General features: G+C 48.1%; 1 protein-coding gene across 8 annotated transcripts in view; it reads left to right on the top strand.

Moving 5' to 3' along the window:
• Nucleotides 1-217: 217 nt before the first annotated feature.
• The window catches only part of PAX5 (paired box 5), a gene marked incomplete at both ends in the record, with an annotated part of 170,199 nt that continues 146,527 nt past the window's right edge, over nt 218-23,889 (top strand). For 6 of the 8 annotated variants that reach the window (XM_080940037.1, XM_080940039.1, XM_080940040.1 and 3 more), the window contains 3 exons: nt 218-263; nt 12,481-12,646; nt 18,024-18,221. In XM_080940037.1, coding sequence (XP_080796163.1) covers nt 218-263; nt 12,481-12,646; nt 18,024-18,221 — 410 coding nt within the window. Of the gene's footprint in view, nt 264-6,946; nt 6,990-12,480; nt 12,647-18,023; nt 18,222-23,889 lie in introns of those variants that run through there. The other 2 variants (XM_080940038.1, XM_080940044.1) reach the window with 2 other exon arrangements.

The raw sequence follows: 23,889 nt of genomic DNA on the forward strand, positions 1-23,889 counted from the left end.
TGAGCGGCCCCGGCACCAAAAAAAATAAAATAAAATAAAAAAAAAGAAAGAAAGAAAGAAAGAAAAGAAAGAAAGAAAAAGAAAAAGAAAGAAAAGAAAAGAGAGAAAAGAAAAATAAAAACAAAGAAAGAAAAAAGGAAAGAAAAGGGAAAAGGGCACCAAAAAAAAGGTGGAAACTTTTCTCCCTGCCCATTTCGTCAAGTCCTGAAATATCAAAATGGATTTAGAGAAAAATTACCCGACTCCTCGGACCATCAGGACAGGTAGGAACATCGCGAAACGGGAGTCATAAATGCTAACACTGCCCAGTGCTAGTACCCATGCTGAGATCCATGCAAGGAGAGGGGTCTCTGTGTGTGGCGTTTTCTCAGGAAAAGGCCTGTCCTTTTACCATATGTATGGTTTTCACTAGTCTGTCAAGGTGTCCTCAAGTAGGCCTGTTTTCTTTGGGTTTTGTTTGTTTCCGTTTCTGATACTTTGTGTTGGTGTTAATCTGGAGGTGTGCAAGTTTGGATGGGTGTATTTACTTGAGGAGATGAATGTGTGCACAAGTTTGTGTGCCCCCAAATAGGTGTTTAGTTTGTATCTTTATTAGCTTGTTTCTTGCCTTGAGTGTATTAGCATGCGTTTATGAGTTAGTGTGTGTTCTTTTTAAGCCTCCAAGATGTGTGTTTGTGTAAATGTTGTGTATATAATTTGAGAAGCATCTCACTCACTGGACATCTACTGCTCGAGGGTCCAGTCATCTCTATATCTCAAGTGATTCTGCAAGTAAGACAGAGGTGTTTCTCTGAACCCTCCATTTGCAGATGTCAACAGACGCCCAATGTATACATACCCATCTATAAAAAGTGCCTGTCTCTAGGCACAGGTATATTGCTGGGGCCTGCTAGGGGTATCGTGTATAAAACACGAGCTGCCAGGCCTAGACCTTATAATATTGAGAGACAGAATCAAAAGTGATGGGAATTCAGGACAATTCAACACTCACTGTGCATTCTGTGCTGTTTCAATAGCGCTGTGCCATAGCATTTGTATACAAGGATCTCCTATAGCAGATACAACTTTGGTGGGTAGGAACAGTCTGTGGGTTACTGATGACATTGTGACTGTGTACACACACACACACACACACACACACACACACACATTCCAATCACTTGCCTTTAGGCTAACACCTAGACTCGCCTCTGACATTGTGTGACTATATATGTCACACTGTGTGCTCAGGCTTTGTCTTGTGGGTGCTGCTCCACTGGAGGACAGCACAGTGGGTAGATATATACGCCTGGCCTGGTCATTCAGCTGGGGTGACTGTATTACACAGGGCTTCATGGCACAGTGCCCCTATGTCTCCCAGAGGCCCAGGCACTGGGTATCAGAATGTGTTTGTGTCTGAGAGGATGTGGTAGGCAGTAGGCCTCAGTCTACCCGAAGGCATAGCATGATATGTTCCTTTTTGCTCATCAGGCTCTTGTACCAACCTGTGTACAAACACTCTGAACAATGGCAAGAAACCCTCTTCTGTCATTTCTGGGTCGTCTATGAGACCCCCGAACTACTCAAGCCTTTAATAAAGTCAGGGAGAAGAGAAGTCTTAGTTCCCAATCCGGGGTGACTTCCTGGCATAGCTATGGGTCCAGAAAATCCATGACAGAAGAAAGTGAGAGTCCAGAGGCAGAAACCTGGAGTTCCCAGACGACCTTCCTTTCTCCACGTGGTGGGATGTTCAGAGGTTCCTGTGCCCGGGCTGTTTATTGTTGGAACCGGGTTGGATGCCTGTGAGCCAAGAGAGGGGTCTGAGTGGCTGTGCCTCCGACGAGCTGTCTACTACGAAGAATGTAATTCATGGCGGTCGATGGGCTCTTTGATTAGTTCAATCGCCTGAATAATCGTTTAATCAATAAAGCATTTCACTCTTCTGTGCTGTTAGACTGGGTGGGGTTTGTATAGGGGAAATCCTAAGGGGGGTTGGAGCTTCAAATCCTGAGAGCCACGCCCCTTAATGATGAGTTAGGGGTAAAAGCCACCTACCTGCTTGGGAAGGGGTAGTAGCTCAGGTGTACCCCTCTGCCTGTCTTCCAAGTCCTGGGGTCAAGCCTAGGGAAGAGGAGGGAGAGGACTGAGAGGCTGTCCAGGCACTCAAAGGCCATGTAGGTCTACTTTCGGCCCTGAAATTTTAGGTCTTTCATGGGCCACCAAACTGTCCCTTCTTTCCTCCAGAGTCAAGTGGCAGTCCTTCTTTAGAACTCAGCTTAAGCAAGGTCAGCACACAGCAGGGAGTCACTTAAGAAGCTTCTTTGGAAAAGAGGAGGGCCAGAAGGCAGAAGGCACTCCTGACACTTGTCAGACAGGACTGGGTCTAGAAGGGGAGAACAGCACTTCCCATGCATGGAACAGCATCTCACAAAGCTCTGGGAAACAGCTCAGAGGCTGCTCTCTGTGTTCCAGGTACAAGAATTCGAGGCCTTAGGAGAAAGGACTATGTCCTCTTAAGTCTTGGGAGAGAGACCATCCTCAAGCTCCTGGTCTGCAAGGGCAAACTGGTAGGAATAACAATACAGCAAGTGTGCGGTTCTTGAAAGAGTTGGTCTAACATTCTCTCCAGTGGTTTCTGCAATATGCCCAGACCAATAGGATGGATTCTTGATCCACTTTCAGGAATCAGACAGGCATCTCTACGCTCCTCCATTTGCTGTGCAATCACAGACCATTTGCTTTTCCTCTTTGATACTTTTATACAAACCAGGTTAAAAAGGAACCCATCAGGTTAGAAGGGCAGTGCCCAGACAGCTCTGATATTTCCCAATCAAGCAACCAGTCTTGTTTTATTGGAAGAAAGAGCAGGCAAATGGGCAGGAATTGGACTGCAAGAGTCAGTCTAAGGCCAGAACTCCATGGGAGCGCCAGCACTCCGAGGGTCTGTAAGCTGGAGGGTCTGTTGGAGAGCTGGGGGAGAGGAAGTGGGGATGGGTGGGCATGGTGTGTGACTCCCATTAGGTAAAGTCTCCAAGTGTAGAGATAGAGAGACAGACAGACAGAGAGACAGAGACAGAGAGACAATCAGAGTGACAGAGAGGGATGGGGAGGCTTTTACTCCAAAGGTTTCTAAAACACTCTCAAAATGGTCATACAACCAACAGACAAAACTTTCCAGAGCAATTGAATTTAAATAACTTGTAGGTGTTGTTTGTTTTTGCTTTGTTTCCCCCGCCCCTCCCCCATGATGGTTTTGTTTCACAGATCCCTCTGTGTAGCTCTCTGCTAGCTCTTCCTGGTCCCAGGTTGCAGATGAAGGCAGGAGTTGAGGAATGGAAGCCTATCCCTGCAGGGGAGTAGCTGTGCGATCTCAGGCTGCTCATCTAACTTCTCTGGGCCACTGTTTGGAAGACTGAAAGGCTGGACTAGGTGGTAACATTAGAGCTGTTTACTTCTTGGGGATTTGAAGTTCTCAGAGCTTAGGAACTCCAGGAGTGGCAAACAAAATCACTCAGAGGGAAATTTCCTCTGACCTGGGATCACCAAAGGCCTTCCTTTCCTTCATTGGCTAGGTAGAGTCATACAGAAGAGAAGACACTCAAAGCTGAGCAATACCTACTGTGTAAAAGGGGAGCTGGGTTGTGCCTGTTGGAATGGTATCTGCAGTTTCACCCTGTCCTCAGAATGCTCTAAGGATTTTGTCCAAACAATCCAGGACAACCGGCCTCTTTAGGCATTGTCCAGATGAATTATTTGGTTTGGTATGAGACCATCTTCCAGCCTCTGGCCTTCTTTCTATCCCAGACTTGCTCTAGTATGACCTCAGATAAGTTGAATCCAGTCTCTTATCCTCAGGTTCCAAATCTGTAAAATGGGGAAACATTCTCTCAGAACCCTTTTAGTTTTAAGATTCTAGATCAGGGATTGGAACCTCAAGGAGCAGGCTTGGGAACTTGAGGCACTACTGACCGACTCACAGGAGCAGCTTCTTGATGTCCATAGTGGGAACGGAGAGCCAGCCTCATAACTGACTTGGAACTCAATTCTTGTGCTATGATCCAATGGGGACTGTGGGATAAAGCAAATGGAGTCTTCAGCCATCTCAGGCCTTCTCCAGTTGTAACCTCCCAGCGTTAAGGAGGTAGCTGTGGGGCAGCAAAGATCAAGACCGGAAGGGGTTTTGGAAAATGGAGAGAGGAAGACACCACTCCATTGCCTTGTACACCACAGCTTTCTGAGTCCCCAGAGACCAGCCTTGGCTGTTTTCCTGCAGCTGTGCCCCGGTGGGGGGTGGGGCTGTCTCAACCAGGGGAGACTTGCCCACTGGTCAGGGGCAGCTTCAAGGAGACAGCTATCAAGGGAGGATCCACAGGCTGACCTAGTGTGCAGATGGTAGAAGCGGAGCAAGAGGAGAAGAAGGGAAAATGAGAGAAAAAAAAATCATGCAGAAAGCAAATAGTGAAAATGAGCCTCAGATCAGCCCGAGCTTTGCCCTCACTCTCCTCTGCCCAAAGCAGGCATCTCAGAGTTCTTGTTTTGGTGGGTTTATGCTTAATAACAGAGAGTTGTCACTTATGATTCAAAGGAGTGTTTAGTCTTCTCCCTCAACTGTCAAGGTTGGGGGGGGGTGCTCAGTGTCTATGCTGGGTTGCATCTTAGCACACTAGAAGACTCGCAGAACTATAGCTTTGATTGTGGTCTGAGAGCCTTATGTTCCAAAGAAACCAAGAAACAGAGACGTGCACAGGTTAGAGAGCTTTGCTGGATCAGGAGAATTCTGTCTGCTAGAAGCCTGTCCATTTTTTTCCCTAAAATCTACAGGAATTCTGGGGCGGGAAGGCCAGTTTTTCCTGCCAGGTGGGAACTGCGGCTTTCCCTACACTGCCAGGCTCTAGCAAACGGAGGTAACCGCATAGCCACTGGCTTCAGGTGCTCTCCTTAGCTCTGGGGGCCGGCGCTCCTTCCCCTTTTAAAGAGGCCTTGCACCAGCTGCGGAAATCCTCTTGTTGACAGAGCTTTGAGCTAAGAGCACCACCAGCTCCCAAGGGACCTATCAGCTCCTAGGCTAAGACAACAGAAAGGATCCATGCTTCTGTGCTTGAGGCAACGGGGTCCAAGCTTTGGAGATGCCCCAATTTCTGGTAATCTTTAAATAATATTCCCCCAGTTCTGCCTTTGGTCAATGTGATGCTGGGGCCTCTGTGGATAGAAGAATGAGAGAGAAGGATACTGAGGACATGGTCGTTGCTTAGTGAAATCTTGATAAACTCAGGAAATGTTTGCATTGGAAGGAACCAGCATCAAAGACTTCTTCACTAAACTCTACCCATTTAACAGAGGAGCAAAGCGAGGTCTAAAGCGGCAGATATCCACACAGAAATCTGCCACCTGAAAATCGGATCTCTACTGCTGCACGTCTTTCTCTGAAATCTGTGTTTCTAAAATGTTTTTCTACTTTTGTATTTTTCCTTTTGGGGACTTCTCTCCCATCCTCACCCTTCGTCCCTGTCTTGGTTGCCCTAAGTCTCTAAGCGCATCCTAGAATTTCAACGGCCCGCAGAAAGGGTCGGCTCTGTGGTACCAAGAGCGTGGGTCTCCAGACACTGCGTGGGCCCTGTTCTCTCTCCCTTTTTTCCATCCGTGAACCACTAGGCCTTCTCCCCACGCGTTTGTCAATGAACGTGGCGCCGCCGCTTGGGCCCCGCCCCCCATTCTCTCCCATTGCCCAGGTACCCGCTAATCAGGCGGAGCCCGTGGGCTGCTTAGCCAATAGGGCCGTACTTCGGGCTAGGGCCGGATGCCCCCGTTCTGATTGGCTTGATGGAGCGTGATTGGCAGGTAAGCTCCCGCCCCGCCCCCGCCCGGAGGGAGGCTGAGCCCCGGGCGGCGCTGTCCACACGCAGCGGGTCCTGAAAGCGGCTTCGGGGCGGCGCGGTGGCGCACTGTGCGCGCCGAGCTGGCGGAGGGCTAGCGCCGGCGGCGGCGGCGGCAGAGCGGGCATTAGCCGGCAGGGGCTTCGTCTCAGCACCGACAGCCCCGGCGGCCCCGGCGGCCCCGGCGGCCCCGGCGGCAGGGACCCTCATCCTCTCCTGCGCCCATTTCTCCACGCTGGGCAGACGCGGCGGCTGTCCCGGAAGAGGCAAGCGGGGGACAGTCCACCCGGAACCCCGAGAGCGGGCAGCGGGGCTCCAAGAGTTGGTAGCGTGTCGCACAGCCTGGAGCGAAGGCGCCGGGAGCCGCGGGGCCCGCGGGAACTTTGAAGGCGGCGGGTCCCGGGCTTTGAGGGTTGCAGCCCCCAGGGCGCACCGCGCTCCCAGCATCATCAGCAGCCGCAGCATCTCAGAATCCGCCGCGGCCCCTGCGCGACGGGAGAGGGGAGTTTCTCTGTAACTTCGCCGGAGACGTGGGAGGACCGGCGGGAGACAGGTGGAGGGACAGGTCCGGCTCCAGAGACGCGGAGCGGCGGGAGACAGGAAGGACCTGGCAGAGGCCGAAGGGTGGGCAGCAAGAGCGAAGCAGCCTGGCAGTCCGCGGCCTCGCCGCCCCGGACTGAGTCCACGGGCCCTGCGCTCGCGGCCTCCTGCGGGCTGCTCGTCCCGCACTAGGCTCCCCAGCGGTCCTGGAGGTGGGCCCCTGAGCTATGCCCTCGACGCCGCGGGCTCTTGGGCTGCAGCTTCTCGGGTGCTGGCCGGGAGCCTCCGCTTGAGCCCCCCGAAGAGCGAAGCCAGCCGGAGTTGGACGCCCGCTCCCAGACCAACTGGCTGAGCACCGTTTCCCGCCTCCCGGCTCAGCTATCCGCGATCTTCCGCAGGCCGCTCCGAGAGGGACCCCCCACGGCTGGAGAGGTGTTTTCTGAGCTCAGCTCACACGGTGCCCGGCCTGGAGGCGCGGTTCCCTAGGCGCCCTGGGCAGCCCTTTGGCGCCGAGAGGCAGCGGCGTGGGCCGGCCTGCAGTCTGGAGCGCCCCGATGGAAATACACTGTAAGCACGACCCGTTTGCATCCATGCATAGTAAGTAGGCGGCGAGCTCGCTTCTCTCACTCTCCGGCCGGGATCGGGTTGGGGGTGCCGGAGTGCGGGGAAGGTCCTAGGGACCTCTGTAGCTGCGTAGACAACTTTGCAAAGTGCAGTGCTTTCGGGCAGCGGACGCGGAACGCGTTTGGCCGCCGAGGCCGAAGCGCCTGGTGGGTGAATCCCGCCTCCAGCAACGAGGTAGTGTAGGCAGCGAGCTGTAGCCTTTTCGGAGCTCCAGCAGCTAATTCTCAGAACCCTGGTTCAAAGCTCGGAACCGGGCCAGTTGGAGGGCAGGAAGTTCTAATAGAGGTCAGTGAGAGTCTCAGACAGCGCCCAACACCCCAACTCCGTTGGCGCCTTTTTCAGCCCCGGGACTGACCAAGATTGACAAGCTTAGGAGGATATGCGGAGCTCTGACCAGTCCCTGTATAAGTGAAGAAAGACGTACGAGTTAAGAAAAGGGCACCAGGTCCAATATTCCAAAATGAGCCCTGGCTCGAGGAGAGGGGATTAAAAAAAAAACAAAAACAAAAACAAAAACAACGAAGTCGGGGTCCCTAAGCTACACTTCAGTTTAGGCTTCAGGCAGTACAAACAGAGACATTTAAAGATAGCATTGGGTCCTTCTCTGTAGGATCTGTAGCCTGAGATGGCTTCTCTACTAGAAATAAATAAGAAAGAAAGAAAGAGGGAGGGAGGGAGAAAGAAAGAAGAAAGAAAAGAAAAGAAAAGAAAGAAAGAAAGAAAGAAGGAGAAAGAAAGAAAGCTAATTAGTCACATGCAGGCGCCCCTGCCTTCTGAAAGCCAGTGCAGTGTAAGAGACTGGCAGGGTCACTTGAGGCACAGGCAGGGCCCTGCTGCCTCACCCACAGGGATTCGGCCAGTTCACCCATTAACACAGCCTCCTGTGAGATGAGCGCTCTTCTCACGGTGAGTTAACGCTGGATTAGATTCGGAGATTTCAAGGAAATTCCAAGTGGAACGAATCGCGTTTCCTTTCTGTTGGCTGTAGACACGGCCAGGGGAAGGCGCCAGGCTTTTGGTGCCCAGCTCGGGTCTCTGTGGGCTGCAGATCTGAGTAACTCTGTGGCTAGCAGCTTGTTTCACCTCAAGTAGCCGGGATCCCGCTACTCTAGCCGCGGGTCCCCTATTTAACAAAGGCAGTAGAGACCCGGCTAGAGAGAAGGCAAGGAGAGGCAATAATCTTCGTGTCTTCCACTAAGGACTGAGTGGCCTGGCAGCAAGGGACGGTTGGTTCAGGCAGCGGAAGCGGCTTTGAGCAGGTCAGCTTCTCTTTGTGTCCATACCCCAGTCGGAGGTAAACCTCCCTGTCCCTAGCGAGCAGAGGCTGCTTGCTCTGGCCCCAGCGCCAACGATTCCTCCCCGTTTGGAGACTGGGTGTAAGCGGTTTCCAGTCCACCGTGGCTCCAGCGTCTCCCGCAGCATTTTCCTGCTCGGACTAGCTCTGGAGCCTCTCTGCTCTCACTCAGAGCGAATCTGAAAACAAACGAGTCGGGGGCAACACTCTGAGAAGTGGGCAAGAAGCAGCCGGGAGGCGAGATGGGTATGGCTGGCTCCCGTACTCCTGGCCAGAAATCCAAAGGCCTGCACTGCCTCTCTCTGTCCAGAGTTCTGCTGCCCAGAGGTCATGCCCAGGCCCGCGGGGAGACAGCATCAGACTTGGTGGTCTTGCGGTGTGCATTCGTGTGGAGAGGCAGCTCCTTCCAGGTGCAAGTTAACCAACTGCTAATGTCTCAGCCTTCCTGCCGGGCCTTCAATCTGCCCCCTCCTCGGGAAATGGTCCCTCCTCCCATTCTCAATCTCCCTGGCAGCACAGTGGGGGCTGGGCAAGCCTAGCTTCCAGAGCTAGTGGGAGCCCTTGGCGTCTTTGGAAAGACCTTAGTTAGCTCTTATACCTAAAGCTGTTTGCTTGCACAATGTAGTCTGTCTCCGGGTCCTGATTTGCTGATGACTAGGGGCAGAGAAAATAGGTTCTTCAAGGTGACAGGTGTTCCATCTTTTCTTTTTCCTGGCCCTGGTCAGTCTTTCCTTGTTACCTCCCTTCTTCCCCCATCCCCCACAACCAGCTCTGCACAGGACAGCTTCTGTTGAGATGGACAGACACGGCTGCACATTTGGCTTCTGAGTTTAGAGGTACTCCACCCTCTGTTCCAGTTCCACCAGGCACAGTGGCACAGTGACCCTCCCCCGGATGTTTCCTTCCCCCAGACATTTTACCAGTTAGCTGTACAGTACTTTTGTGGCCAGCGCCACACCTGCGTGTGACCCAAACCTCCAGTTACCTCTGTTTTTATCGAATATGGAACTGTGGCCAGAGAGATCAAAGGACTGACAGGATTCTAACTGGTTCTCAGGATAGAGCCATAACATTAGGCTTTGGAGAATTTATGGAAAGGGGGAAAGAGAACCTAATCCCAAAGAGGGCAGTGGACTGTTGGAGTGTCTACACAGACGAGGCTTTCCCTCAGTGTAGACTAAGCGTGTCTGCATTCACAGCATGACTGTTATGTGTGTGTCAGCACCTGGCTGTCCCCCCTCTGGGATTCTGTTTGCATGTATCTGTGTACCCCTTCCTCCTCCTGCTTTGGTGCATTTAGAAAGAATTTCTATGACCCAGGGCCTTGTAGTTCCTTAGTTGAACAGAGACAACTCTTTCCTAGTAATCTGGGCCCAGCCATAGTTCTTGAGGTTTGGGCAGTGCCCTTTGTGGGCCATGTGTCCTTAACAAGGTCTGAGGCGCATCTACAGAAGCCAGCTCCTTCCAGGCCAGAGACACAAAGGTTCAAGGTCATCCACAGTTCCACTGTTCTTTGCCCTTTCAAGCCCGGATCCCCCAGGTGGAAACCAGTGATCTTTACTTTGGTTGTATCTGTTTGTTTTCCAGTTTTTACCTACTTTGTTTCCATCATTTCTGGGCCAGTCTGCAAATTCTGTTCCCCTGAGGAAAGATAGCTGGGTTCATGTCTTGGCCTCTGGCCTTCTTGGCAGATGAGCCCTCACCTATCTGGGACACACAGCAGAGGTTAGGGTTTGAGTCTTTGAGGAGATACAAAGCTGGAGCAAGGCCTGAGAGAGAGGGAGAGGAAACCAAGTCTCACATGCAGAAATCCGGTCTTCTACAAGTCCCCTTCCATTTGGTGGTCTATTTTGAGTTTTTCGTCCCTTCCTGACTCCCTCTGCCTAAACTTCTATTCTGTGTCTAGCATTCCTTTGCTGTCTGTCTCAGCCCCTACTCTCTGTACCTCTTTTCTCTGTTCATCCCGCCTGCTCTCTCCCTGACATGTGAGCTTCCCTTCCTCCCAATCTCAGATTAGCACCTTTCCTGAGGCCTCAGTGGTAAAGTGCTCTGTTGGGTGTATTTATAAATGAGGCAAGAGGACCAAGAGGATCTGGGGGCCTGTCTAGGAAGTTAAGAAAAGTAAGAGTCACCTAGGCCAAGTCTGTGTCAGATATGGACGCTTGTTTTAGATTCTGCAAATCCGTTAGCCTTGTGGACACGGGGAGGAAGTTTGGGGGACCTGCTGTGATTTAGAGACCTGACTCTAGACGATTCTTCACATTTTTTCTGTGATACAAACCCACAAATCCCCCACAGAACCGCTCTTGGCATTGAAGTCCTCTGAAGCTTGCCACTGTGTTTTGGGCAGAAGTCTCAACTGTTAATGATCTAGCAAACAATTACAGTTGGCTGCAATTCCTGGACCTCTGGATCGCATCAGAAATATGCTAGGACTTTCAGCTGCCTTTTGCCGACCTCCAGCCTCCCAGTGAGCACACCCTAATTTGGGGTGTACTTTGTTTTACTTACACCTAACCTATTCTGAAAAAGATTGATTTGACCTCCTTCCCCCTCAGATAATCTCTGTCTTAGAACAACGCTGTTGATCAGGGTTGCTGTATTTAACTATGTCCCTAACTGTAAAATCCTATGCAGGACAAATCTCTCTCCTTCTGTTTTTTTTTTTTTTTTTTTTTCCCTTCTCCTGTGTGAATTTTGAAGCTTCAGAACAATCAAAATTCTTAAAGTCACATTAAAAAACAAAACAAAACAAAACCAAGGCAGAGTTAGTATAGTTTGGAACTAAGTAATGTTATTTCCTAATTAAAAAATATGGTTTTCTTGGACATACACCTAAACCTGGAAATTTCGAGGAAATAATTCATGATTTTTAAAAAAGATACTTGTAAGAAAACTGGCAGTGTTATGAGTGTCTTGTCTTGTTCAGACACTGTTTGTGGACCTGGTTATGGATAATCCCTGGGCCAGGATGGAGCGTGGCTGAGCTGTGATGGCTACTTTCTGCTTTAAGTTGGAAGTGTGGATGTGTGTGTGAGCTTGGAGGTGGAGTCCAGTCTGTCCTAGGGTAGGAGGCTACCCCTCACCAGCCTCCGAGGTGCCCACAGCATCAGTATGTTCCTGAACCCTCATCAATGCCAGTGTTTGGCTGATTGACAGCTGCAGTGTATGTGATATTGCCTTGGAGCAGTCTCTGTTGACTGGCCTGGCCTTCAGTTTACTCAGACCTCTGTTTCCCCGCAGAGTGTCCCTGACGCACCAGCCACCAGTGTACGTGTGGGAGTGGAACAGGCACGTTCTCTGACTCATTTTACTTAAAAACACTCCATGGTACCCATAAAATCTGGGACTCAGAAGCTTTCTTATTTCTTTCTAACCAATTTAAACCTGCTCACAGCTCAAAAGACATGCCCGAAATTCCAGGGGCACACCTTCCTAACAAATCCTGATTCAGTGGAGTGTGCTGTGTGCAGAAGGACCCTGTGACCCATTTCTTTTGTGTGCTCTGAGAGGGTACAATGGTCAAGCCTGCATGTCAACATCACAGTCTTAAAGGGAAGCTTTAATTTTTTTTTTTCTATTTTTAAATTAAGGCAGCGGTTAGGTTTTGTCTCAGTGATCTGAAAATGCTGGTCATTAAAAAAGAAAGTCTTCAGTTCTTGAATTAGATTGCTGATTTAAAACACTTTCCCCTTGAGATGTAGATATTAGAACAGCCCGTTTCACCTTTGAAGACATTTGTTAAAAGAGAATAAGTTCCATTATTTTTTTCTCTTTAAATTTGATTGTTTTAAGGCATAATCTTCTCCCCAGGATCTTTCTCAGATTTAGCATCAGATACTAAACTGAGCTCCTGTCACATAGGTCAGTTTCACACATCCCTTACCCCTTCCCCAAATGGATAGGAAAATGCTCGTAACTAGAAGAAACACAGTGTAGTGAGCTCCTGATGGCTCAGCTGACTGCCTGCAGATGGCCAAAAGCTGAGACTAGAGTTAAAGGGCCACCTAGAGTCCTTATGTTATCCACATGATTGACACCAGGTGTGGGACATCTAGCCTGCCAGCCATTTGTGATCTCAGAGGGGTCTGGGTGCTCACAAGGGCACTTGTACTATGTGACTGGTTCTAACCACCCTTCCCCTTGCTTTTTGTTTCTGATCTGTTTCAGGACATGGAGGAGTGAATCAGCTTGGGGGGGTTTTTGTGAATGGACGGCCACTCCCAGATGTAGTCCGCCAAAGGATAGTGGAACTTGCCCATCAAGGTGTCAGGCCCTGCGACATCTCCAGGCAGCTTCGGGTCAGCCATGGTTGTGTCAGCAAAATTCTTGGCAGGTAAAGGCACGGGCTCCAGGCTTCTCTCAATGTTTTAAAGAAAGAGCTAAACATCAGCCCGCAGCTGTTTAAGGTGCCAATGTCCCGGTGAGACTATGGTGGGCATACTTGAGTGTTTGCAGAGTCTTTTGAGACCACCCTATTCAAAGTAGCTGTGGAAACTCCCCTTTTCAGTGACACATGGAATAGGGGGACTTTGTTAGGAGGGACAATGTGCTTCTTAAAGGTCTGCTGGATTTATTTTAAAGAACCCACGAGTAGCATAGGAGGCTCTTAAGGATTTCCCCCTAAATCTCTTAGGTGAGCTTGGGGGTCAAGGGAATGGTTGGGGGGGGGGCGGGGAGAAGATCTATAGATTATAGGACACAACTGGAGTCCAATGCTTTTTTCTTTCTTTTTCTCTTTTGGTGCAGGGCTGTGTACATTTTCACGAGTCCTCAGTGTTTTCTTTTTAACAGCGCACTCTGTCTTTAAGAGCCAGCCGTCATCTTCAGATGTATCATCCCCCTTCTCATGGCTACAGTGTTTCCCTTCTGTGTGTTTTGTTACTTTCATAGTGACAGGCATCCTAAGTGTGCATTAGCTTAGAGGGAGGAAAACAAACCAGCAACAAACACTAACTCTCAAACCTGACATTTGAAAGTTGCCACTTGACCCCTCAATTTGCTGCAAGCAAAAATACTAACAATGACCTTCTCCCAGGGGGCTGTGCAGACTTTCAGCCTCAGGTTTGTTTATTTATTTATTTAATCAGCCTCATCACCAGGCAGGTTTTAAGAAGAGGAAACAAATCTTCCCAGACAAACTGACTGGCCAGGGTATGTTTGGCTAAGTCAGCACTTGGGCTGGACTAAGGGCTAAATGGCTCTGGGACCCATTTCTCTCAGTAACTCAGTAACTTGCTTTTTTTTTTTTTTTTTTTTAATGTACTGGGCACATGACTTGTTTTAGGGCTTCCCTGGCAGACAGGAACAGTGTCGGGTTTAGCTGCTCAGGGATTCCTCACCGTCTTCTCGCTGGTAACAGTGGTTCTCATCTTTGTCCCGTAGCATTGTTCTGTAACAGCTGATGCCTGGGGAAAGTCAGGAACATTTTTGAAGTATTTCTGGAGTTTTCTCTGATTCTCTGCTCTTCTTCTTCTATCTGCTGGGACTTAAGAATTCTCCCAACATAGATGTTGAAGCACCACATAGAGTCTTGGTTAAGAGCAAAGGAAGAAGTTGCAGGGCCAGAAATCTGACTTTCTTTAGAGCCACTGATTCCAGTATTTATTCTCCGTCTTCTTGCCTAGCATGGGTCACATCCATTGTGGAGGCTAAGGGTGCAATCTGCTTTTACTTAACACTCAGCCAGCAAGAGAGTTCCAGCCTGAGGAGGTTGTCAGCTTGGTGGCCCATTAGGTGGCAGTTTAGGGAGAAAGGTGAGACAGGGTGCAGCAAAGGGGAGAGCAAACAGGGAGACAGAAACAAGTGAGAAAACAAAGAGAAGAAAGGATGTTTTTAAAGAGACACAACTGAAAAATACAGAAGAGGAGAGAGAGAGAGAGAGAGAGAGAGAGAGAGAGAGAGAGAGAGAGAGAGAAGAGAAGCAGAGAGCCATTTTAGAGGTTTCTGGTCTCAATTCTGGAGCTGAATGGTCTCCAGTATCTTCTTGTGAGGTTTCTTTGTGGGGGGGGGGTTGGGGAGGAAGGGAGGCCCTTCTTTTGTTTTTACTGAGCTGATGTTTGGTATGCTGCTGTTTGGAAATTTCAAGACAGCAAAAGCCTTTCTCAGACATCCAAATGATTAGTTCTTGTTCTAGAGCTCTAGAGTCTCCCATGAAGCCTGAGGTGGACAGGGACCCTTCTAAAGTCAGACCAGCAGCCTCCCATGGACCAGAATAGATTTGTCACTGGACAGAGTGGCACCCGGAAGTTATGCGCCGCTCCGGTGCCTGGCCGTTTAAGTTGTCAACAATAAATTGGAATTTCATAGCTCATTATTTTCATAACTAAGAACCACAGTGGACAAAATGTCACTCTAATTAGAACTGCCTTTTAAGAAACAAGTCCAGCCCTAAAACAGCGTGTCTGGGAAATTTCCAAACTGGGCCAGTTCGATCCACAGATCCCTCTGACCCCCAGATTCCTCCGACCCCCAGAGGAATTTGATGGGTGCTGAACATAGAGTGCTTGGTGTGTGGGGGCCTCGGCCTTTCAAAGGCTGTGTAGCAAGGCTGGCAAAGTCTCTGGGAGCAGGCAGCCACCAGGAGTATAGATATCTACCCTAGAATGCAAGGCTATACAGGACTGGTTATTATATGAAGGCCAAGACAAGAGCAGGGCTGTGGTCTCCTCCCTTTGGGAATTGAAATTGGGTGACATGCCACATGGTAAAATTAAGACGGTGGGGATTTAAATCCCCAACTGTGCACTCCGCTTTATGCAAATTCTCTTTAATCTGTAATTTATTTTTTTATTTTTTGCAAACATCCAGTCATTCTGCACTGCCGCCATCGCAGCAGCCCTGCCAAGGCGTCAGGGCAAGCACGCGCCCTGTTCAGAAACTGGGCAACCGAGGCCCAGGAAGGCTGACTGAGTTGGTCAAGATCACAGAGCCATTTGGTGTCAGCCACTACAGGCATGGCACCTCTTGACTCCCAAGCTAATGCTCTTTGTGCTCTCTGCATCGAGGGACACCGTGCTGGTGGCTGCCGCTCTTCTTTTGTCTGTAAGCCAAAGGGCTGCACGGCTGTTTTGCCGAGATGAAAGGACGGTTCTTAAGTCCGAATCCTCACTTGACACAGTCTCGAGTTGGGGTTTCAGGGGGTGTCTGTGTTACTTTCTAAGGGTCTGGCCCACGTGTCAGTCAAACGGAAGACAGAAGCCTCGATTGTCGGGACTTTGGAGTCCCACAGTTGGCACTGCTCAAGTGCGCAGGGCAGGGAGCCCTGGGCTGCAGCATGCCAGCCACGGAAGGGGAGGGGCTTAGCTCTGCTGCTCGGTGAGCTGCTGCGTGGTCACTGTAGTTCCAGTGAGGACACAGTGAAGGCTCTACCTCTGTAAGTGTTGAGACCATCCGTGCCCCAAGAGGAGCCAGTGACTTTTGGTTTGCTGAGTGAAAGTTTCGTGGGGAAAGATCTTGCAAGCATAGAGCTCTCTCTAATTGTAAGACAGGCAGCTACCAAGGTTTCAGATGTTAAAATGAAAGCAGAGCATGTATGGGGGAGAGCACGGGATCCGAAGTCTGCTTCGGTAGCCAGAAAAAACTGTGCAAGTCCCTTAGTCTTCTGAGTATTTTTTTCTTCTATAAAATCCCGCTGGCCTCGAAAGACGAGTGAGGATCGAGGTAATTTGAAGAACTCCGTAGACTCTAGAGTGCTGTACGAAATAACAAGTTGTTAAGTGTCAGTTAACTATCCACTTTCTCTTGAGAAGCTGGCGGGACCGTAGAACCCTCAGGAGTTGCTATGTGCCCAAATTTAGGTGCTTTTCTACTTTCTGTCAGAAGGTATTATTTCCCTAGATTGAACTCTTTGACTAAAAACAATTTTTAAAGAAAATGCCTTTAAACAATTTTATAAAGAAGGAAGGTAGGCTGAGCTTTGTTTTATGGTTAAAATTTGTAAATGACTCAGTCTTCTCAATGAAAACCAGGACTGTTCTTCTATAATATTCATTCATTAGGCCCTAGACAGATTTATCCAAGTGGAGAGTTCTAGCAACCCTATACATGGCCCATGATGCTCTGGGTCACATTTCTGTCCATCCATTCATTCATCCATCTATCCATTTACCCATCTATCCATCTATCCATTCACCCATCTATCCATCCATCCGTCCGTCCATCCATCCATCCTTCCATCCATCCACACACCCACCCACCCAACCACCCACCCATCCATCCACCCTTCCATCCATCATCCATCCATCCATCCATCCATCCATCCATTAAATAGAATCACCTCATTCCTTCCTCTTCCCCTCTTCTTTCTCCTCCTCTTCCTTCCTCTCTATCTTCCTCTCTCTTTCTCTGTAAGCAAGTCTTCTTGAAACTTTTGATCCTCCTGCCTCCACCTCCCAAGCACTAGGATTACAGATGTGTGCCACCATTTCTAGTACCTTCCCCTACTTCTTGTCAATACTCTAGGTTTAAACATTATAATTATTAAAACGTCTTTTGGGTTAACATTTTCTAACCTCAGGATAATCTCAGTAGAAAGGGGGACTCAAATTCCTTTGTATAACCAAGAGAGGCATCCAGAAACTGCTAGAATAGAAAAAGAACCAAGTCACCCCGCCATACCTCTTTTCTCTCTGGTCTCGGTTTTGCTGTAAAACCCTGACATCCTATTTGCGTTAACGAGGAAAAGCTGATAGTATGGAAATGTCCTTAGAAACAGCCATTTACCTCCGGGGAGGCCTCAGGGAGAGCAGGCAAGGATTGTGGTTGGTTTTTCTGATTGCTCAGGATTTGATTCCTAATACATATTTCCCATTAACGCTGGAATTCAACACTCCCTTTAATTTCATAGCAGCTATTGTTTTTCTCTTTTGGAAAAAAGTGTAGTAGAGGGGACAGCTTGAGAGAATGCTGGAGATTCTGGTGGGGATGGAGAACCAGAAAAATGAAGGTCTATGTCAGCTTTCTGGGGAAATTTTAGTTCAAGAGGCTTGGCCAGAGACAAAGCACCTTAATCCTTTGTCGCCTCAAGGAAAACATTGAACTGATCACAGAAGTATATGTCAACCAACTGTCCAGTCGCATATTCTACTAAAGCAATTTATGTGCTTTAGAGCTGCTAGACAACCAAGAGAAAAAACTAATTTGCATTTTTAACAACCTATAAATATGTATTTTATGATTATATTGTGAAATACAAGACAAATCATGTGGGCAATTTGAAACTTTTTCATGGCACATTAAGAAAAGTAAAAAGAAACAGTATAATTAATTTGAATTTGAATTTTATTTAACCCAGTGCATACAGATTGTCATTTTAACACATAACAAATATAAAAATTATTAGGGGGCTGGCCATGGCTTACCTGGTCAAGGTGCTTGCTGCCAAGCCTGATGACCAAGATTTAATCCCTGGGACTCCATGGTGGGACAAAACTGACTAGGGAGTTTGTCCTCTGAGCTTGGTACACATACATACATGGAGACATGTGTGCACAAAAAATGCATACTTTTAAGAAAGAAAGTTTAAGGAACAATTAAGCTTTTCAATAGCCTTTTTTTCTACTATGTTTAAAGACAATAGCCTTTTTTTCCTACTATGTTTAAAGATGTGTTCACATTTTCAGTACACCATGAGTCACACTTTGCACGTTTCAAATGTGCATCCACTTTGTGGGCTCCCACGGCTAACCCTGGTCCTCTCTTCTCTGGTCTAGGTATTACGAGACAGGAAGCATCAAGCCGGGGGTGATCGGAGGATCCAAACCAAAGGTTGCCACTCCCAAAGTGGTGGAAAAAATTGCTGAGTACAAACGCCAAAACCCTACCATGTTTGCCTGGGAGATCAGGGACCGGCTGTTGGCAGAGCGAGTGTGTGATAATGACACAGTGCCCAGCGTCAGCTCCATCAACAGGTGAGGCTGGGGGTTGGGGTGGGGCTGGTGTACTGAAGGGTCTGTGTGTGTCTCCTGGAGAACTGGCGCGTTTCCTTTCACTCTCTGGGGATTTGTGAGCAAGGGGACAGACAGACAGTGCTGGACTCAACTTCCGGGAGAGGACATATGGTGACACCCAGGGCACTTGAGTTTTCTGAGCCCGGAGTAACTGACATCATTGGGTTCATCTGCTTTTGTGGAGTCCTGTATAAACGGTCCTGATTATCCTTTGGCAAACATCCCTGCCTCTGGGGGCCAACTCATCTCAGAGGTTCCCAGGAAGACAGTCCAGCCTCCAGTTTGAACCACTTACATGTGGGAAACAAAATCCTTTTTGGGCAGAGCACATGTAGCTCTTTGTTCTAGTCCTGCTACCAAATAGAAGTGAGATCTGAGAGCCCAGGACACTGTGGTGGGTTTTCTAATGATTCTAATGTGGAATCTTCAGGGCACTAAGGTGCTCCAGAGGTGAGGAGATGCCTGCTCCCACGAACCCTCAGATCTCACCTAGGGAGAGAAAAAAAACACATGGAAATACACCGTGGAGCCAGGCATAGCATTCTCATGGACTTCATAATGGTGTCCTCTCTTTTTCTTAGGCTGATCTAAAGCATATTGACTGGTATGTGAGAGCCTTAAACATAAATCTCTGGTTAGGCATAGGTGTGGTAACACACATGTGTAATTTCAGCAGTGTGAGGTCAGTGGTTCTGAGACCAGCCTGGACTACAGAGCAAGAGCCCGACTCAAAAAATAAGATGCTACATAAATGAAAATTACATTCTGTGAGATTCCTCCCGCCACTTTAATCAGAGAGAGACTCACTCTATCTCTAGTTGGCCTGGACCTTGCTAGGTACTTAAAGTGATCCTCCTGTCTCAGCTTCCTGTACCACCTAAACCTGGTGCATGCCTACAATCCCAGTGGGATCACAGTAGAGGCAGGAGGATCAGGAGTTCGAGACCATCCTTAGGTGACTTGGAAAGTTCTAGGTGAGACATGAGATCCTGCTTCCAAAATTCAAAGAAAGAAAGAAACGAGCAAGCCCACAGCCAGGGTTGAAATGACAAGATATATATCAGATGTGTGTGTGTGTGTGTGTGTGTGTGTGTGTATGAGATCATTCTCATCAGAAATGATGTGTTCACATAAGGAAAAGCCAGAAGTCTGGGAATCAGACCATTCCAGTTTCCTCAGAGTCACCCTACTGCGGCTAGTGTTGAGAACTTCCCCCCTTGCAAGAAAGTGGTGGTCAGACTGAAATGTCTCTGAGGTCCCCTCTGGTCTGGGTGACAGCAGCTTGGGGGATGACTCAGATGCATAACATTGCCATGTAATGGGTGTGTTGATTTTTTTTTTTAAGTTCAACTAATTCATCAACTCTTGGCCCATTTGCTTCTCTTGTCAATCTCTACTGAGACTCTGCCATCTTGCAAGGAGCTGAGGAACAGGGAAAGTGGGTGCAAGCTTTTCAGACCTGCCCTACTCTGTAGAACTGAGGCAGGAGGACAGTGCCCACAGGCCCAGGGTAAGAGGTGTTTCTAAAATGTAAAAGGTTCTAGTCGTATGTTCCCCATGTCCTCTCGTTGCAGGACTTCTAGGTCACAAGACAAACCACCTCTTTTCTGGGTTCAGAGTTTTTATTTTTCATTTAAAAAGTAAATTGCATTAATGGAATGATGTAAATTCTGCTAGAGAGCTAGAAAGTTGGAAAATCAGAGATCCTAGGTATCTTCCCAGTGAAATTTTAGTAAAATAATGTGTATTTTGCTAATACAGACTATTAGACTATATATATATCATAATATATAGTTCACAGTAGTAGTAATACTATTATTAGATACAATGTATGTGCAATTTGAAATTTTCTAGTAAAATTTCTTAGTAAAAAGAAATAAGTAAAGACATATATCTTTATTTATTATACACACACACACACACACACACACACACACACATACACACACACACACACATATATATATATATATATATATAATTGTAGTTGTATTTACTTAACCCCTAATATATAAAAGAAGTATTTCAATGCACAATCAGTATGAAAATTGTTAGTGAGCTGTTTAACATTCTCTTTGTTCAGCACTAAGATTTTAAAATGTGATTCACAGCACAAGTGGACTTACACTAAACATATAGCAATGCTCATCCAAGATGCTGTTCCCATGGTTAAGCACCATACGGCTTGGGTGCCCATGAGGCAGGAAGCATCCAGCTGAGGGGGTCATTGGAGAATGTAGAGGCAGGGATGGAGGCAGTACTGGAGAAGTTGGTCCTCTCTGCAGAGTAACCTTGGGCAAATACCTGATTGGAGTTTGGGGAGCCCACAGGTTTTTTTCAATGTAGGGTACACACATGATGGCATTGTCCATGGTGGTCACAAACTCTATTGTCTATGTGGATAGGGCCAGGCAGATGGCTTCTAAGGAGGGAAACGGGTCAGGTGTGAGGCTAGAGACTGTAGTAGCTCCGGCAAGAGAGACAGCACAGCCCTGTGAGTGGGCCGCTGTTGCCGAGTCTCAGCTGACTGCCACTGGGAGAGTGGGCTGGAGTCTTCCCAGTCCTCGAGAGGATCTGGACACCAGGCTCTCTGTGTGGATGTGGTGTCCTTCCACAGTGTCCTAAAGGTCTCTGCAAGCTCGTGAGGAGGAGGTCAGAGGAGCTGTCACCCTTAGCTCTTTCCAGCACTTCTCTCCAGGGATCCTCCTGGGGACCCCTCGCTGCATGTTTTGTGAGGGCGCCCCAAATGTGAAGGATTCTTTTGCCAATGCATGGTCTCATTGGAAAGTCTGTGCCATCCACTACAGAACTACTTTTATTGTCTTGTAAGAATGCAGAGCCCATTGCAATTGAGAAGGATCATTGTCAAGTAAGCAGCTTGCAAGTGAAGGGGGGGGGAGGGAGGGAGGAAGGGAGGGAGGGAGGGAGAGAGAGAGAGAGGGAGGGAGGGAGGGAGAGAGAGAGAGAGAGAGAGAGAGAGAGAGAGAGAGAGAGAGAGAGAGAGAGAGTTCCTAGCTCTCTCCTAGCATGCACCTACCAAGGCAATTTCTCCCTAGTTCTGTATTTCTAACAGATGGAGAGAAGGTGATGTCTGCATTTATATTTGTTCTAGTAGCCACGGGCTCCTCTCTCTTGCCCACCCTAGAGGCAACCATACTGTTGTCTTCAGGAACCAACTCTGGGAAGAATGCTAATGTGAAGCTAAACATCACCAAAGCAGTGATATGAGGCTGGTGGGAGACTTCCTAGGACTTCAGCCACCTTGCTCATTTGGAATGCAGCATTTGGGAGTCTTGAGGGCCAGGCAGTGTGTCAGGGAAGACAGTTCTGTGACTCTAAATTAGTGGGCAAGTGCTGGGACAAGTGGCATTTTCAGTGTGTGTGTGTGTGTGTGTGTGTGTGTGTGTGTATGGTGTGAGTATGAGTGAGTGTGTGTGTGTGAGTGTGTGTATATGTCAGACATTTATGGAAAACCTCAAGCTTACACACACTTGCTCTTTATTCCACAATCAACAAAACCAAAAACACCTTCTCAGGGGTTGGGGTGAGCCTGGTGAAGGATGGATTGCTAACTACTTTATTTAGCTATTTTCGTTTTGCTTTGGGGGAGTTGGGCTTGCCCTGTGGTTCAGACAGCTCTCTGACTGCCTATATACCTGCCTCAGTTTCCTGAGTGCTAGGGTTTGCAGGCACGCACTGGCATGCCAGCCTAATTTGTGCTTTTTAACCTTAACTTTGGCAGCAAGTCTTCTGAGATGCTTCACTCCCTCTTTCTCCTTCTCATGGGCAGCAGATCGCAGCACGGCTGTGGGTCCATCCAGCGAGGTCCAGATTTTTGGATCCTCAGTATAGCCTGTACATCTCTCAGTGCTGATGGCAGCTTCAGCAGTGTGGTTATTTCTCTCTAGCCCTTTTAGCCTTTTTAGCAGTATGTGTGTGTGTGTGTGTGTGTGTTTGTGTGTGTGTTGTTATATGTGTATGTATCTAAGCTGGAGCTTCATGCCAAGAATCATCCTCAATCAGAACTCTGACTTATTGCTGGAGGCAGAGTCTCTCAGTGGGACCCAATGCTTGCTGATTAGCCAGCCATCTTGCAATGGGCAGCCTTTATCTGTGCCTTCTGAGGCTGCCCAGCATTGACATGTATTTCTCAGAGCTGAACTCTGGTTCTCATGTTGGCCTGCCAAGCAATTCAACTGCTGAGCTATCTCCTCAGCCCTTACCCCCTTTTTGAGACAGTTTCATGTATCCCAGGCTGGCCTTGAACTTGCTATGCAGTCAAAGATCATCATGGACTCTGACCCTCCTACCTGTACCTTTGGGTGCTGGGATCACGCCGAGCTCTGGTGGTGCTGGAGCCTGACTCAAGGCCTTGTGTAGGTATGCGCTGGGCAGGCCTAGTCCCAGCCATCCACATCCCCGGCCCCCATCACACCTTTTCCAAGGTGTCACAATGTATATCTTTGCATACATTTAATTTTTTTGTTTACAGTATTATTTATGAGAGTCGATGGGATATGGTGGTAAGAGGACCTAGTTTTTCAAAGGTAGGGGATGATGCTGGAACGGGAATCCTTAAATGCTTACAACGGAAGATCCTTTAGATTCTGAAAAGTGGATTTAAGTCTAAATAGCTTCTGAGTTTCTTAAGAAGTTTAGCTGAGGGGACCACTTCCTTCACATGCATCTCAGGCCTGGGAGCTAGGGCTCTGGACTAACCCTGTGCTGTGTGACCCTGGCTAAATCGCTGGAACATGCTGGCCTTCAGTCTCTTCATCAGTATTAAACCAGGGCATGTTAACATGTTGCCCTGGGCCACGCTCAGCATGCTTTATGCTTGGCAACATAGAACGGGCCTTATCTATTTACTTTAGATATGATCTCACCAAGAACCCCAGGCTGGTCTTGAACTCAGGATCCTTCCGCTTCAGCCTCCTGAGTGATGGGGTCATAGTTGTTCCACGTGCCTTAAGCAATGTGAAGTGTCTAAATGTTTTAAAGTCGAATCTCCTCATTCATCTTTATAAAGACAGCAATGAGGGTCAGCTCGTGACGTTTATTGGGCGTTTGGTATGAATCAGCCACATCTGACTAGTTTATTAATCCACTAATAATAATAATAATAATAATAATAATAATAATAATAATAATAATAATAATAATTATTATTATAATGATTCCGTGGGGGTGGGGCTGATTTGTATTCTCATTCTTCAGATGAGGGAACTGAGGTAAGGAAACTGAAGGCTAAATTTGAACTCCAGGGCTGTGGTTCTGGGGCCTTCCCACTTACGCCCTGTGCTGCTGTGGCCTGTTAATGGTTGTTAATGGTTCGTGAGCTCTCATAACACTTTGCCAACCTGAGTTTATCTCTTCAATCCATGTGGTTGAAGGGGAAAATCAATCTCTGGAAGTTGTCCTGACTCCAGCATGTACACACACACACACACACACACACACACACACACATTAATCTTGAAAGTCTTTTTTTAAAAAAAAAAAAACCATTTTGGGCAGCAACATAATTCAAGAGGTCAAGGAAAGGAATCTAACTTCCAGGTCTTAATATGTTCTGTATTTGCTTAGTAGAAACAACCACTTTGAGATTTGTAACAAACAATCAAACGAA

Source organism: Micromys minutus (assembly GCF_963924665.1).
Source record: "Micromys minutus genome assembly, chromosome: 28".
Classification (NCBI taxonomy): Eukaryota; Metazoa; Chordata; class Mammalia; order Rodentia; family Muridae; genus Micromys; species Micromys minutus.